Raw genomic sequence first — 18,753 nt, forward strand, 5'->3', positions numbered from 1 at the left:
TTAAATTAAAGGGAATGCATCAAAATATTTAAAGGAAATTGGTTCTTTTAAGAAAAAACACTTGTTTGTACAAATTTGTGCTAAAATATGTATTTACATTCTACCACAATATACTCACTGTTAATGCAACAACAACAACAACCACAATATTCATTATTTTAAGTCGAAAAGTATATCATAAGCAACGGAAGGGCTCTTCGTATATTTGATACAGCCATCCAGAAATTGCGCAAGGATTTTTTAAGAAGGCTTAAATAGATTTTGGCATATGGCGAAAGGCGAACTCAACTCAACTTGGCCGCCAGAAAATTGCTTTGCAGAATGAATGCATGCAACTCCGGCGGATTTGTGTTATCCCGCCGTCTTCTTCTTCTTATGCTCCTCTGTTGATGTTGCTGTGGCACCTTTTCATTACTTATTCCAGTGAATACCACATGAAATGCAATAATGTGCATTGTTTATACGTTATTTCTTAATTTCAAACAAATTCGCAACAATAATTAAACTTTTTAATTTTTTAAACAAAATAAGAAATGCGCAACGAAATTTCAAGTGACAAATCAGCTGATTTCGAAAATTCGAAATTCCTATTCCCCAATTATTCTTCTCCCTAGGAGAAAAGAACTGGAGGAATTTTTCCGCGGGAATAAAAAAATCCGCGAGAACAAAATTCCGCGAGAATATTTAGAATTGGTCTGAATATGTTGCGTTTAGCTAACTACACTTTGGTAAGTAATGCATTTTGACCAACTTTTCGAAATTGGCTAACTTAAGTTACAGTGACTCGTAAAAATAAAGTGGCCGAAATCTACGCAGGATTTTCTTTAAGCCTGGCTGCCAGTCTAACAATATTCGTTAATTCATTAACTTTCATAAAATTAATTCCAGTTTCTCTGCAACACTTTATGCATCTAAATTTTTGTTTCTAAACCTGAACTAACGAAGAAGAAGAACAAGTTTCTTCGAGTTTGAGTTGGAACTCTTAAAAAATTTACATTATAGATATATTATGTGTATGTATATTAAAAATCTAATTTTTATACTCAGTTGAGCAGAGCTCACAGAGTATATTAAGTTTGATTGGAAAACGGTTGGTTGTACATATATAAAGGAATCGAGATAGATATAGACTTCCATATATCAAAATAATCAGGATCGAAAAAAAATTTGATTGAGCCATGTCCGTCCGTCCGTCCGTCCGTCCGTTAACACGATAACTTGAGTAAATTTTGAGGTATCTTGATGAAATTTGGTATGTAGGTTCCTGAGCACGCATCTCAGATCGCTATTTAAAATGAACGATATCGGACTATAACCACGCCCACTTTTTCGATATCGAAAATTTCGAAAAACCGAAAAAGTGCGATAATTCATTACCAAAGACAGATAAAGCGATGAAACTTGGTAGATGAGTTGAGTTTATGACGCAGAATAGAAAATTAGTAAAAGTTTGGACAATGGGCGTGGCACCGCCCACTTTTAAAAGAAGGTAATTTAAAATTTATTCAAGCTGTAATTTGGCAGTCGTTGAAGATATCATGATGAAATTTGGCAGGGACGTTACTCCTATTACTATATGTACGCCTAATAAAAATTAGCAAAATCGGAGAAGGACCACGCCCACTTAAAAAAAAAATTTTTTTTAAAGTAAAATTTTAACAAAAAATTTAATATCTTTACAGTATATAAGTAAATTATGTCAACATTCAACTCCAGTAATGATATGGTGCAACAAAATACAAAAATAAAAGAAAATTTCAAAATGGGTGTGGCTCCGCCCTTTTTCATTTAATTTGTCTAGGATACTTTTAACGCCATAAGTCGAACAAAAATTAACCAATCCTTTTGAAATTTGGTAGGGGCATAGATTTTATGATGTTAACTGTTTTCTGTGAAAACGGGCGAAATCGGTTGATGCCACGCCCAGTTTTTATACACAGTCGTTCGTCTGTCCTTCCGCATGGCCGTTAAACCGATAACTTGAGCAAAAATCGACATATCTTTAATGAACTTAGTTCACGTACTTACTTCAATTCACTTTATCTTGGTATGAAAAATGAACGAAATCCGACAATGACCACGCCCACTTTTTCGATATCGAAAATTCCGAAAAAAGAAAAAAATGCCATAATTCTATACCAAATACGAAAAAAGGGATGAAACATGGTGAGGTAATTGGATTGGTTTATTGACGCGAAATATAACTTTAGAAAAAACTTTATAAAATGTTTATGACACCTACCATATTGAGTAGAAGAAAATGAAAAAGTTCTGCAGGGCGAAATAAAAAACCCTTAAAATATTGGCAGGTATTATATATATAAATAAATTAGCGGTATCAAACAGATGATGTTCTGGGTCACCCTGGTCCACATTTTGGTCGATATCTGGAAAACGGCTTCACATATACAACTACCACCACTCCCTTTTAAAACTCTCATTAATACCTTTAATTTGATACCCATATCGTACAAACACATTCTAGAGTCACCCCTGGACCACCTTTATGGCGATATTTCGAAACGGCGTCCACCTATAGAACTAAGGTCCACTCCCTTTTAAAATACTCATTAACACCTTTCGTTTGATGCCCATATTGTACAAACAAATTCTAGGGTCACCCCTGGTCCACCTCTATGGCGATATCTCGAAAGGGCGTCCACCTATGGAACTAAGGATTACTCCCTTTTAAAATACTCATTAACACCTTTCTTTTGATGCCCATAATGTACAAACAAATTCTAGGGTCACCCCTGGTCCACCTTTATGGCGATATCTCGAAACAGCGTCCACCTATGGAACTAAGGATTACTCGCTTTAAAAATGCTCATTAACACCTTTCATTTGATACCCATCTCGTACAAACGCATTCTAGAGTCACCCCTGGTCCACATTTATGGCGATATCTCGAAGAGGCGACCACCTATACAACAACCACCACTACCTTTTAAAACCCTCATTAATACCTTTAATTTGATACCCATATCGTACAAACACATTCTAGAGTCACCCCTGGTCCACCTTTATGGCAATATTTCGAAACGGCGTCCACCTATAGAACTGAGGCCCACTCCCTTTTAAAATACTCATTAACACCATTCGTTTGATGCCCATATCATACAAACGCATTCTAGAGTCACCCCTGGTCCACCTTTATGGCGATATCTCGAAAAGGCGACCACCACCTATACAACTACCACCACTCCCTTTTAAAACCCTCATTAATACATTTAATTTGATACCCATATCGTACAAAAAAATTCTAGGGTCACACCTGGTCCACCTTTATGGCGATATCTCGACACGGTGTCCACCTGTGGAACTAAGAATCACTCCCTTTTAAAATACTCATTAACACCTTTCTTTTAATACCCATATTGTACAAACAAATTCTTGGGTCACCCCTGGTCCACATTTATGGCGATATCTCGAAACGGCGTCCACCCATGGAACTAAGGATTAATCCCTTTTAAAATACTCATTAACACCTTTCTTTTGATACCCATATAGTACGAACAAATTCTAGGGTCACCCCTGGTCCAGCTTTATGGCGATATCTCGAAACGGCGTCCACCCATAGAACTAAGGATTAATCCCTTTTAAAATACTCATTAACACCTTTCTTTTGATACCCATATTGTACAAACAAATTCTAGGGTCACCCCTGGTCCACCTTTATGGCGATATCTCGAAACGTCGTCTACCTATGGAACTAAGGATTAATCCCTTTTAAAATACTCATTAACACCTTTCTTTTGATACCCATATTGTACAAACAAATTCTAGGATCACCCCTGGTTCACCTTTATGGCGATATCTCGAAACGGCGTCCACCTATGGAACTAAGGATTAATCCCTTTTAAAATACTCATTAACACCTTTCTTTTGATACACATATTGTACAAACAAATTCTAGGGTCACCCCTGGTCCACCTTTGTGGCGATATCCCGAAACGGGGTCCACCTATGGAACTAAGGATTACTCCCTTTTAAAATACTCATTAACACCTTTCTTTTGATACCCATATTGTACAAACAAATTCTAGGGTCACCCCTGGTCCACCTCTGTGGCGATATCTCGAAACGGGGTCCACCTATGGAACTAAGGATTACTCCCTTTTAAAATACTCATTAACACCTTTCTTTTGATACCCATATTGTACAAACAAATTCTAGAGTCAACCCTGATCCACCTTTATGGCGATATCCCTAAAAGGCGTCCACCTATAGAACTATGGCCCACTCCTTCATAAAATACTCTTTAATGCCTTTCATTTGATACACATGTCATACAAACACATTCCAGGGTTTCCCTCGGTTCATTTTCCTACATGGTTATTTTCCCTTATGTTGTCACCATAGCTCTCAACTGAGTATGTAATGTTCGGTTACACCCGAACTTAACCTTCCTTACTTGTTAACTTTAGTTTTATAATTCACATTTCCTTATATGATTTGGAGTATTGAAGACTCCAACGATGATGAACGTATGTATGTTAAGACGAGATTTTATGTACGGCCTAGATGAAGATCAGGGGCCTGTAGATTTTCAGGAACTGGTGATGATTTGAAGCTTATCACCGTGGAAGCGGAATGCGGGTGAGGTAAAAGGGAGAGTTTCTTGCGATTCGCGCAAGCAACCCACATGCATATGATGCAAAAATATTCTGGCAAATAAATTTTCGGTAAAATGTGGTGTTTGTTTTCGTGTAGAAAGGATCTGCGGAAGAAACCGATACCGCTCTATTAGAAATTTTACTTTCACTTTTAACACCACACAATTAAATATTAAACAAAGGGGTAAAAAGTGTTTAATTCTTTAAAGAAAAAGTATAAAGACTTACCACAGACATGTATGTTCTTCTGCTCAAGGTGCGTTTGATATGCTGACGAAAGGAAAAACTAAAAGCAGCTATAAATTAAAGTGGAAAAAAATTAAATTATATTTGCAGCTTAGTACTACGGTACACGTGATAGATTTTTGTCACTTCTTGAGCTTAAAAAAAGTTGTGGCATATGAACGTGCAACTCAAAGAAATTTGGCGGAATTTGCCACTGAAAAAAACTATTCTTAAATTGAAAACTAAATCAAAGCATGAAACTAATTTCTTTTATATAGTGCAAGCATTCCGATAGGTATTGAAAGTTTGTGAAACAATATATCGAAATGCCAAAAAAAGCAACCTTAAAAAATTTGTATAAAGAAATCCTATGTAAATATTTTGAAAGTGTTACTTTTCGTTTGAAATTTCGATATTTAAATTTTTCTTACACAGCCCAAAACAAAAGGATGAGTTTAAGGAATTTCCTTGTGAAAAGTGTCTTCTTGCGCACGACTCACACTGCGATACGGCTCTATTTTCTATCTTTGTGTCTGGAAGTTAATGGTATTTCTGCTATACACCTCTCATATTCAGTATCAGTCAACATTAAGAGTTTATTTATATTTCCGGCCTGCACTAAAGAGTTCAATCAGAAAAAGTTTTTCTGTCGATATTATACCATCAATATGAAGCAGATTTTGATTAATTTTAGGTACAATGATTATATCCAAATATTGGATATTTAAAAAATTTCAGTGTACATAATTTAGAATACTAAGCATTTTAACCCAAGGAATATTTTTATTGGAAGTAAGGCAGAAATATGTTTTGAAAGCGATAACTTTACAAATGCTCAACGTAGATCTGATATAAACGCTTTGTGCCAAATTATTCTCGTACGTGACACATCTGATCAAAATTTCAATACTACACAGTTGACAATTTTAAGACTTCTCAATGGTTAATCTGAGGACTGTGGCTATATTCAATAAATGTGCGAAATGTACATTTTCCTCGAACACAAATTATATGGAAAAAAGTGTACATTTCAAAACTCGCACTTACTGAATCTAGGCCATAGATGGGAAAACTGAAGCGCGAGGGAACACTGGTAAACGGAAGAGTAAAGAATTAAATAAAAAAATGGAACACCCAGCTATTGGAAACATTTTTTTTTCTTAACTTTTAGGACTGAATTTATGATAAATTGATACAACCAAGCTCTGGAGAAATTTATTTTAAAATCAAGATTTTTATGTAAATAAAACAGAACTAGTTTGGCTTGTGGCACGGGTTTTCCTCTAAAGGTTTTCGTTAAAACATATATTCATAGAAAGAAGGTTTTTTGTTAAAATGAAAAAGTTTGGGACATTGTGTGATATTTACGACAACCTGAATTAAAGATTTTGCAACGAATTCGTCCATTTGTGAAGTACCAAAGCCAATTAAAGAATACAAAAATTTGGTTCTAACCTTCAGATTTGGTCCTTTTTTCGATGAATTTTGGTCCCAAATGAAAACATGGCGTGGCAACCGTGGTTGCATTACATGTACTGGCAATTACACAACCGAAATTATTATTTACTGCAATAGACATTGATTTATCAAAATGCTGGCGTTCCCCTGTAAAAATGGTCCACAACTGATCAGCACCAATTGTGACATCGACAGATCCCTTGACAAAAAATGTTGGGTCAGCTAATTGCGAATTAAGGATTTGTTCCCACCCTGAGGTTGATCAGACGATGCGGTGTGTAGGTAAATCGATTGCCAATTTAGGTAAAACATATGCGCTTATTTCAACAAAATAGCCAGACAGGCGCGAAAGCCATTTAAGTTGAACACAGCCTCGTATAGTTCCTGCAGTACAGGCAGACAAACCAAGCACTGAAATACGTGCATTTGTACGTGAAATTCCGATACCCTGCGCGAAGTTTTCAGCAACGAATGATACATTAGACACTGTGCCAAGTAAAACGCGACAGTTCACCACATTCCCCCAAATCGTCAACCACGTTCGCAAGGATAGTCGGTAAGAGAGTGGTAGGCCTGAACGACATTTAGGCATTTGTGTTGTTAGCATATGCCGAGACAACCGAACTACAAGGAGCGTGGTCCGTTGATACTGTAGCTGTGATCGCAATACTTTCTTTAGGTTTCATGCTTGATTGTTATTGTAACTGCTGTGTTTTCTTCAATGGCTCTTTATTCATATGCAATAACGTGTGGTGATTTGAGCGACAAAGTTTGCACCGGAAATTGGATGGACATTGGCTTACATTATGAGATGATCGCAAGCAATTGAAACATAAATGCTTACCTTTTAAAAATGTCCTCCTTGTTCCGCTATCCTTTTGCTTAAACTTTTGGCATTGAGAATCTGTATGCTGCTCCGCACATACAATACAACAATGGGTTGTTGCTGTTGACTCTCCTGATTGAGCATAATGTGCCAATGCTGTGCGCTTTTTGTTGACTAAACGAGATTGACTACACGATTCTAACGCATCACACCGATGTGACAGAAATTTAACAAACTCATCAAATGACCGAACTGCGTAAGAATCACCATTCTTTGCCCATTCCCTTTTTGTTTCTTCATCAACTTTGCCCAACAAAATTGTTACAAACCAAGGGTCCCGACTATTGCAATTGAGGGCGTCCGAACCGCGTACAGTTTCGTCAGCTTTATCGGCAAAGCTACGAAAAGCTGCTATGTTGGGACTACTACATGGTGACAAATACAAAATCTGTTGCACAAGGGAATCAACAATTAGCGGCATTATAATTATTGTCAGTCAACGGTATATGCTTAACAAGATTTAATGCTTCATTTTGTAAGTATGACTTTAGGTAATGGAACTTTTGGATGTTGCTCAAATTTGACTTTTCGTCAATTGCGCTTCGATAAAGGTCGCGTAATGTCGGCCAAACTGAATAGTTTCGAGAAAAACTAGGCAGAGAAATTTTAGGGAGATACACATTTGAATGAGTTACTGATGCACTGAAGTTATCCAATAACTTGGCTTGCTGAGTCTGTAACTTATCAATAAAATCTTCGGATTAAGTTTCCTTCACGGATTGGGAACTCAGTTGCTCATTGATCAAACGGGATATAGCGGCATGAGCGACGAAGTATTTTTCTTCGTACAAATTCATTGTAGGACTCCTCCAACGAATGCAATCTATTCTTTAAATGTTCCATCGTCGTAGACTTATCAAAGCCCCTAGCGTTTGCACAGGCACGTGTGATAGTGGCTTTAACCCACCCACGTTCTTTTAGCAATTTATCCATTTTAAATTGAATTAAATTATAACACATAGAACGCGGTATTATTGTTTCAATTCAATCGAACATTATTTGTGGTATTATAGTTATTAAATTAACAGAGAAAATACGTTATGCGCGGTGTTTTACGAATAATTAAAAATTTGTCCGACTACGAAATTAACGAAATGACTGATGCCGTTTAGAGTTTAACCTTGACTGATTTATTAACAAAATGCATAATCCAAAATGAGTACAGGAAGTAATAAGTAATATATGCACATATGTATGTACATTTGAGTGGGTCGATTTGTATGGACGAAAGTTAACCGATATCGCGCCAACGATTTTTTGATAGGAATTGGGCTCAGGAAAAAAAAAGTTCCACTACGCATACCAAAAAAAATAATGTTCGAGCCTGCGAAATTTAATTTTTTTAACTTTTTTCGACATTGATTTTTAAGGTTTTTTTCACGACCTATTAAAACAATGTTCATATGTATACCCTGTCCGAACCAAAAATATCCGCTAAAAACGTTGTTGATAACAGTTTTTTGAAAAAGAAATATTTTAGCGAACATTTTTGGGTCGGACAGGGTATACATGAAAATTTTAAAACCAAATGAACAATTTTTTAGTAGGTCATGAAAAAAACCTTAAAAATCAAAGTCGAAAAAAGTAAAAAAATTAAATTTCGCAGACTCGAAAATTATTTGTTTGGGTATGCGTAGTGGAACTTTTTTTTCCTGAGCCCAAATCCTATCGGAAAATCGATGGCGCGATATCGGTTAATAAATCGACCCAGTCTAATGTAAATTCATACACACATATATACATATCGTATATGAATTACTGTAAGTAGGTAAAATCAAGAAATAAGGAATAGAAGTTTAGTTATTACAAATAGTATTGACCAGCGATAACAATTATCGATTATTACATATCGAAGCTTACGATATAAATTTAATGAATAATACTAAGGGCATATCAGTCGCGAACAGTGAACTTAGAAAACTTATCAATACAAGTAAGAAAATGAAATTTATCTACAGATCTACTTCTGTTTTTAAATACTGCCTATTGGACTTATTTTCTAAACATGGTCTATAACTTCGGATATTGTTGCTAAAGTCTGCTTTAATCGTGGGAAAAATATTCTGAAATCAGTTTGTAATTTTCTTGAACTGATCGGTGTCCCCTATTATGTTCCGTAGTAGCAACCTCGATTTGGTCTTATTTTCTGATCCGATCTATTACTAGTTTTTCGGTGTGTACAAATTCCGCATCCGGAAAGTTTGAGAAAAGTAAACATTGTACCCTGGCTAAAGTTTGATGACCGCAATAGATTCCGTTAACTACATTCGGATCTATCTTCTCTCGAATGGTTTGCAAGAGATATTCAACACTTTTAAAACGTATCGTATGCCATATTAGTTTCTGAAATAAAATTTTGGTCGATTTGCTGTTTACCTCGAATGGTATAAGGACTAGTTGCGCTTTAAATTGACTGACAGGATTCTTTATTGATTTTATTATTTCTGAAAGAGAAATCTCACTGTGAGCAGTCGACAATGAGTCTTTAAAGTTGTGGGTATACTGCCGCGAAAGTGCGTCGGCCACCTTATTTTTTTCCAAGGTTTGTAAAAGTATTTTGGTGCAAATGAGTTTAATAATTTATTTAATAATTTTGGAAAAATTTAAACAAGGCGACAGCTGTTTCGATTATACCTTGTAAATCTCTTCAAAGCCTTTTTCTCCCGGGAGTGGAATTCGAACCCGCACTCCTTCGATAGTTGAAATGGTTACAAACGCATTCAGCTACGTCATGCTTTAGTTGTTGTAAAGTTTTTCCCAATTGCCTTCTTTTGCATATATTACTCTTCTACACATCACATGCTTCGTATTTAATTATGTGTCGAAGTTATGCATGTTTGTAAGGCGGTTTCAGAGAAACTTTGTAATGTTGCTGTTTTTTGTTCTATTTATGGAACTACAACGAATTAAACAAATGTTGTCTGTTGTGTATGAATTAATTGGGGATTGCCCGTATTTCTTTAAATGTATGAAAACATTTATTTTAAGCAATTTTTAATTTTATAATTTATTTAATAATTTGGGAAAATTTAAACAACGTGACATCAGGACGGACAAGGCGACAGCTGTTTCGATTATACCTTGTAAATCTCTTCAAAGCCTTTTCTCCCGGAAGTGGGATTCCAACCCGCACTCCTTCGATAGTTGAAATCGTTACAAACGTATTCAGCTACGTCATGCCTTAGTTGTTGTAAAGATTTCCCAATTGCTTCCTTTGCATATATTAATCTTCTACACATCAAATACTTCGTATGTAATTATGTGTCGAAGTTATGCATGTTTGTAAAGCGGTTTCAGAGAAACTTGGTATTGTTGCTGTTTTTTGTTCTATTTATAGAACTACAACGAATTAACCAAATGTTGCCTGTTGTGTATGAGTTAATCCGGGATTGCTCGTATTGCTTTAAATGTATGAAAACATTTATTTCAAGCAATTTTTAATTTTATAATTTATTTAATAATTTGGGAAAAAATTAAACAACGTGACATCAGGACGAACAAGGCGACAGCTGTTTAATTATGTTGTCCATTTTTTAAATTTCCAATTCGGATTTCTATCCGAAATGGCAAACTCCAATGGTTGATGGTCGGCCAAAATTTTAATATTTTCGATACCGTACAAATATGCCTTAATTTTTGGAAGGCCCAAGCTATTGCCAGAAGTTCTCGTTCGTTTGCGGCACAGTTTTCTTCTATTTTTGATAATGCACGCGATATCATTGTAATGGGCTTTCCGTTTTGTGAAAGAACAGCACCTAAGGCGACGGACGAAGCATCCATGGTGTTATCTCAAATGGCTTTGAGTAAACTGGATATTGAAGGAGAACATCTTCTGAGACTAAAATACTTTTGAGCTTATTAAAGGCTCTGATTGCGTCGTCGTCAAGTGATATATTTTTTTTAGTGTTTCCGCTATTGGCATGTCCATTTTCACAGATACCTTAGTGATTTCGGTTCTTGATAATCTATATATATATAAATCAAATTATGTGTGTGTGTGTGTTTGTGTGTGCTCGCTATGGAAATGTATTTCCCACACTTCAATCATCACCCAAACTTTGGCTATAGGTTCCATCGATCAACGCGAAAGTTATAGGCTAAAAATAATTTCGATATATAAAAGGGGCGTGGCACCTCCCATACAAATCGAATCTTTCGTACTGCATAACTATGAAGGTATACATGCTAGAACATTGAAATTCAGTAAGGAGTTATATGAGGTCAATCCCTAGCACCACCAAGAAAATGTGGAATTGGGAAAAAGGGGGCGTTGCACCTCCATACAAATGGAATATATCGTACTGCATATCTCTGGACGTAGTAATGATAGGATAATGAAAATTGGTAAGGAGCTATAAGACGTTAAGTCCTGACACCTCCAGTAAAATGTGGAATTGGGAAAAAAGGGGCGTGGAACCTTCCCTAGAAATGGGATTTTTCAGAGCTATGGCTGCCGTACAAACTTAGGTTATTTTAACACCTTGACTGCAGGCCAAAGCGTGAGCCCGTGAAAGCCCAGACAGTGTTTTTACATTATGGGTATCAAATTGAAACTGTTGATGAGTGCTTTAGTACAGGGTAGTTTTCATACCTATTGGTGACTAGGGTCTCGAAGTATAGGCCAAAACGTAGATCAGGATAACACTAGGATGTGTTTTTACATACATTATGGGTATCAAATTGAAGCTGTAGATGTGTGCTTTAGTACAGAGTATGCCGCTGGGTAACTAGGGTCTCGAGATATAGGCCAACACGTGAACTCGGATACCACTAGAATGTGTGTGTAATATGGACATCAAATGAAAGCTGTTGCTGAGAGCTTTAAAGTAATTTTCATTGTGATATTCGATTTAGTCGCATCAACCTAGCAAAACTGATAAATATGCATGCGAAGCCGAAATTAAGACGTGAATTTATAATACCCACATACCTATTTACAAACGTTCTATTCGATTTGCCTGAAATTTGGTATATAAATTTGCCTATATTAGTATTTACCATCCTTTTTTCCAGGAAGTAGACTAGAGACAGACTGGGACTGCGATTAGGACTAGGAATGGGATTGGAACAAAAGACATACCACCCTCTGGGACTGGCAATAAGGGATGAATGAGAAGAACTTGAGAGAGGAGAAAGAGAACGAGACTGAGAAATAGATAGAATGAGACGAAGTTAAAGATAGACGAAGCGAAAAAGACGGAGGGTGGAGTGAATAAAAGGATTAGGAAAAAGTGAAGAGGGGGTAGGGCAGAGTTAGACAGAAAAAGCTTATTAAAATGTATGCAGATAGACCAAATTTAGGGCAGAACAACGTCTGCCGGGTCTACTAGTGTTCTATAAAAATCACATTCTGTGTGTGTGTGTTCCCTATGGAAACGTATTTCCCACGCTTCAATCATCACCGACAATGGTTATAGGTTCCTTCTATCAAGACGAAGGTTTTTCATATTTCAGAATTAAGAATTCAAAGTATGTTTGAGCTCTAGGCCAATATATACATATGTTTATTAAAATACAGCAAATGTGTTTAAACAATGTATATTTATTTGTCTTGCCAATATTTCGACTTCAATCTGAAGTCATCTTCAGGAACTTATGACTGCACCTGGTTCGACAAATAAATATACATTGTTTAAACAAATTTGCTGTATTTTAATAAACATATGTATATATTGGCCTAGAGCTCAAACATACTTTGAATATATTAACTAAAAGGCCGGAATACAAGAAATTAAGAATTAAGAATTTTAAATTTAAATTTTATTTTTTTGGCTATGCGAGCGAGCAATTTAAGCTCCCAAAAATGATCATGTTAACAAAATCAATGATCGCATTGAAAACCAAATGAAGTGACGAAATATAAATGAACGAAAAAACCAAAAATATTGTGTACCAAAATGCATTACAATAAGATACAATAATAAAATGTTTTAAACGAAAATGTCACCAAATGTGCGTACAAAATTCAATTGAATTTACAGAAAAATAAACTTAATTATCAACAGACAAAAGAGAAAAAATAACGCAATATTCATTCGATCTCGGGCGTTACAACGTACGCCGGGTAAAGCTAGTCTTCTATAAAAATCTAATTCTGTGTGTGTGTTCCCTATGGAAGCGTATTTCCCACACTTCAATCATCACCAAATTTTGGCTATATGTTCCTTCGATCAGGACGAAGGTTTTTCATATTTCAAAATTAAGAATTTAAACTTTTTTTTTTTTTTGGCTATGCTTCAACTTTGTTGGGGCATGTTTTAATTTCCTTATATGAAACGATGAACTCTAAAAATTCAACTTCTTCTTTGAAAAATTTGGACTTTACCAAGGATACTCGCATTCCTGCACGCTCAATTTTTTTCAATACTAGCTTTACCCGGCGTACGTTGTAACGCCCAAGATCGAATGAATGTTGCGTTATTTTTTCTGTTTTGTCTGTTGATAATTTAGTTTATTGTTCTGTAAATTGAACTAAATTTTGTACGCATATTTGGTGAAATTTTCTTTTAAAACATTTTATTATTGCAACTTATTGTAATGCATTTTGATACACAATATTTTTGGGGTTTTCGTTCGGTGCAAAGATAAACAAATTTTTTGGCGTTCCAACAATAGAGCAAGCAACATATAGCTGGCCATTGCAGACAATATAATCTTACAACTTTACACGCCTCCCTAAATTAATATTATTTTCAAGTCAATATATACATATCATATTTCTGAACTTTTCAAATTTTTCTCGACATAATGATTAAGTAAATCATGAGTGTTACAAAAAAGATATCGGATTTGCAATTGTCGGAATTTGAAACCGATATCGGTTTGAAATGGTGTTATGAAACCGAATTGATTTTGCTTTTTTCGAAGATAAGCAAAACCGAAATTCGAAATCAGCTGTTTTGTTTATTGTGAAGCAAGAAATAAAAAGTGAAAGTGCAAAAAATATGACTTCGGCCGTGATTGCGTTTATTTTAATGAATGAGGACAGAAAAGTTTCTCAAAAAATTAAGCGCAAGATTTTGAGAGATAAGAGTAATCCACTGGAGCTCCCCGAGGCAACGTAAGTGTAGTGTATCAAGTTTTCTGTGTCTTCAAGATTCTTCGTCGCTTTTGCAGGTTTGTTGATCAATATCGCCTAAATAAGGATGCTTTTGTTATGGTGCTAGATACTGTAAATGTAAGCTCAATCGGCTATCTATTCCACCAGTGTTGCAACTTGCAGCGGCTATGAGATGAGGGATCTTATCAAAGATTCGTAGGTAACGATCTGAGAGTGTGCTTGGCAAGGGGCACGGTGTCTGTGGTGTTAACAGAGGTATTGAAAGCCATAGAACAGTTGATATGCAGGCGCTGGGTTAAACTTGAAATTAGCGAAAGTGAGAAACGAAGGGCTAGATAATATTTCTACAAAAAACACCGCATTCCAGGTATTACTGGGTGCATTGACGGAACGCACATTAAGATTGTTAAGCCCTCTGTTAATGAACATTTATATTTTAATAGAAAGGGATATTTCAGCCTCAATGCTATGATTGTAAGTAAAAAATGTAGATTGAATGTGTCGTTAAATCTTTTAATTTTTTATATCTACTTTTTTCAAAGATCTGCGTCAACGACATGTTAATTCGGGCGGTTGATGCCAGGTATCCTGGTCCAAGCCACGACGCTTTTGTTTGGAACATGAGCAGAGCGTGACTATGCTATCTTAATCAATATGAGGACGGCGAAAAAAATCATAGGTTGCTAGGAGATGGCGGTTATGCAACTAAACCATTCCTTTTAACGCCATACAGGGATCCACAATACAATACCCGTGAATACAAATTCAATATGGTACATTCCTCAGTGAGAAATCTCATTGAAAGGACGATCGGAGTGCTTAAAAATCGATTTCGGTCTTTGATACGAACGCTGTATTACAGCCCAAAAAAGTGGTTCAAATTGTGAATATTCGTTGCGCACTTCACAACATTTGCAGACATTACAAAATACAATGTATCGAGAATCATTTGGAATCCTTCGAAGCTTTGCCTGACGATAGTGATAGTGATTCACTTCCTACCTTATAAAAAAAAAAAAAAATTTAAGGCGCGATAACCTCCGAAGAGATCTAAGGCCGAGCTTCTCTTCCAATTTGCTTCGTGCTCCTCTTGATTTTCCCTACAGATTGGCCGGACGGGACCTACATGTTTTATGCCGACTCCGAACGGCATCTGCAAGGCAGATGAGTTTTCACTGAGAGCTTTTCATGCCAGAAATACACCCGGAGCGCTTGCCAAACACTGCCGAGGGGCGACCCCGCTTAGAAAAATTTTCTTCTAATTGAAAAACTTTATTTCTAAAATTTTGATGTTGCTTTGCCCGGGGTGTGAACCCACCTTTTCTTTACAAAATGAAGGTCAAAGAATAAGGAATGAAATCGCAGCCACCCTTCAATAAACGTATTTAAGATTGCAATAGAAAGCCTTATTTTCAATTATCACATTTCATATATTTGTTACAGTTCATTTCAGTCTATTAATTTCAACATAAAAACAAAAAACTAAAAAAAAATAATTCACTTCTTAGAAATAGTATAAAGAAATAAGTCTTTAGATATGTGCAAAAGGTCAATAATCCAGATCGGAAGGAAAATTTAGCATGCAAAAATATCTAAATCTAACTGCCTCTTCTTCAATTCATTTTTCTCCTGCATGGCAGTTAACACGCGGACACTGATGCTAGACAGCTAATTTTTAAATTCTACTGCTTTCTTCTCAAACGACTCAGTACTTTTTCAATGGCTTTATATACCCGTCGTATATTACTAGCATTTTCTTTTTGTATATTTATAAGTTCACCGAGCAAACTATTTAAGTCCTTTTTATTTTCAGTGTCCTCTTCTAAAAATGATGTGAGCTGCTGCGAAATGTCTTTTTTACGTTTCTTCGGTGTGTTGGGAGCAGGTGGAGTCTCGGTTCTCCTCCTTGATGATATCGTGGGAGTATCATCACTTTGTTCATCGTCCGCCTCTTGCCTTAGGCCTAGTGACTTGCCTGGTACCCCGTCAACAGCCTTCGCCATTTCACATATTCGGACAATAGCCTCTTCGGTCTGTGTTAAAGAGTGTTTGGAGAAAGGCCCTCCACCAGTTGCTCGCGTTTCTTGTTTATTCTCTCCCAATTTCTTTTTTTTGTCGCTTTTCCACTCGGCCCATACCTATAGAAGATGTACCGTTATACAAAATTTAAGATTTCATTTAAAGTTCTTATTTACTTTTTTCCATCCACTAATATCCTTTGTTGGTGGACGTCCAGCGTTTAACGACTCTGCTAATTCCTGCCATAAGGAGTTTACGAGGGACCTATCTCGCTTGGAAAATCCCTTAGCTAAATCCGAATTCTCTTCCATAAACTCTATTAAAATTGCGATTTGGCTCTGATTTTTATGTTTGCCCCTAAATAGGTATGAGAAAAACAATTAAAGATTAAAAATTATTTTATTTATATAATTAAATTACGAACTTTTTACCACACTCAAATATTTAAAAGAAAATAAGCACGCAACGCGACCAAGGATGAAAAACGACTATTTGCGCATTATATTTGCAATTCCGTTAACTCAAAGCGCTTCGGTTTAGTTCAGATGAATAAACCGATAAATCAGTTTCTGTAACACCTAAAATCGATATCAGTTCAGATTCGAACATGAAACCGATAAAATCAGAATCTGCGACACCAAACCAGAATTTTCGTCGCTTTTAATTCCGATTCCGATAACGATAAAAATCCATAACATACATGAATATGTCAGCAATATTCCCATTTGAGTTTACTTTTACTACATTTATGATATTTCTTTGTACGTATTCATGTACATAATGATAGTGAATTTCAATATGCTTAGAATTTTTAGTAAAGTTACCATGCTTTGCTATATTAACTTCTCCGGAGTTATCTTCATATACACTAATTGGTTTTACAAATTTTAAATCGAACGCTTTCAATATTTCTATTACAATTTTCAATTCACTTACTGCTTCTGACAATGCTACATACTCTGCAAATGTTGAAGATTTCGTTACATATTTTTGCTTTCGCGATTTCCAATATACAACTCCTATCAAAGGTGTCACCAACCCAATCGGCATCGACATAACAATCGATAATATTGACACTTTCGTTTCATTTATAGATAAGTTTCAAATCTTTAGTTGAGTCTAGATACTATAAAATACGTAGCAAATATTTGTAATGCGTTTATCGTAACAGTTTTGATACCTACTCAAGTAGTTTACAGTAAAACTTATGTCTGGTCTTGTTGCTGAACTTAGATATAATAAAACCCCAATTAAATTTCTATATTTAATGCTTGATTCACTAGGGCGGGTCGATTTAAAAATCGCTTATTGCTCTGTGAAAATCGTATTCTAGGGATAAAAATGCCGAAGGAACTATACCTCTAAAACGAATTCTGATGCTCCCCCCCCCCCCCCCCCCCCCCGGTAGGGGCAAATTTTGAAAAATCCCACTTTGACCCATTTAGAGTGCTCCAATCGAGTCCAAATGTGTGACCGACCCCCACTAACTTTGGAGGCCCGACCCACCGATGCCAGTGGCACACCCCCTGAAACCCCCCTGGGGGTTCACCATACAAACATTTCCAAATATCGCCGGTTTTGCACTTTACATGAAAAAATGAGCTAAATGGCTATGTATTTTCTTTATTTTTTTTTTTTATTTATTTATAATAATATTTATTATTTATTTATAATAATATCTATTTTTTCTCTTAAGAAATTTATTTAGTCAGAAAATATGTAAATGAAAAATTAATTTAAGTGAGTTATAGAAAAGAAACTAAAAAAAAATTATTGTTTGAAGCCTTTTTTACTTTCAAGTCTGGGCAATTTCGCACGGCTCTCTAATGTCGTCGCATTACAGCCTCTACATTTTCCGGTATAACTCGTTTGGAAACGCTAGCTAGCAATTGAACATGTCGTTCCGTTCCTTGTATGTGTGATGGAATTTTTGGATCATTAAACGGTGGATCATCTTGATTTAAATATTCTTTCAATGCATCGTACGGAAAGCTTCGCGTGAATGGTGGTTCAAATACGATATTTATATCATTCAAATTGATCATTTCCGTATAACTTGTGCATTAAAGTTTATATCTGGTTTTTTATAAACTCTAAGTTCCATTGGCTCGTCAACATCGGTTCGATAGCGTAGAATTTTCTTGATGGCACAGTCGCGCTTTTCTTTGCTATCATCAAACAACATTGGTAACAAGATATTTTCCGAATGCGCATAAAATGAATTATCTTTAATTACTTGATTGACAATTTTGCATAAACGAGGTTCTAGAAATCGTGACCAACCAATGAACTTGAAAAATAATGCACTGCCGTACACGACAGAGCTGTAATACTTGATATTGAAGTACATTGGCACATAACATTTAATTATAAATTCAACCAGCTTCAAACAAATGCCGAAACGGAAGTTCGTTGAAGTGTAGAAGGCAAACGAACCAATGCAATGGTCTTTTTAACAGCAATTCGAATCGTCGTATAATTCCACCGTG

At 35.8% G+C, this 18,753-nt stretch overlaps 1 protein-coding gene across 1 annotated transcript in view; it reads right to left on the reverse strand.

Moving 5' to 3' along the window:
- Window positions 1-15,836: 15,836 nt before the first annotated feature.
- LOC137234445 (uncharacterized) overlaps window positions 15,837-18,753 on the reverse strand; it is a 77,116-nt gene continuing 74,199 nt past the window's right edge. The window contains exons 2-3 of the mRNA XM_067757980.1: window positions 16,441-16,621; window positions 15,837-16,383 (exon numbers count right to left, since the gene is read on the reverse strand). Of these exons, the coding sequence (XP_067614081.1) occupies window positions 15,928-16,383; window positions 16,441-16,575 (591 nt within the window). The 5' untranslated portion in view covers window positions 16,576-16,621 and the 3' untranslated portion in view covers window positions 15,837-15,927. The remainder of the gene's footprint in view (window positions 16,384-16,440; window positions 16,622-18,753) is intronic.

The sequence above is a fragment of the Eurosta solidaginis genome, chromosome X, assembly GCF_040869045.1.
Source record: "Eurosta solidaginis isolate ZX-2024a chromosome X, ASM4086904v1, whole genome shotgun sequence".
Taxonomy (NCBI): Eukaryota; Metazoa; Arthropoda; class Insecta; order Diptera; family Tephritidae; genus Eurosta; species Eurosta solidaginis.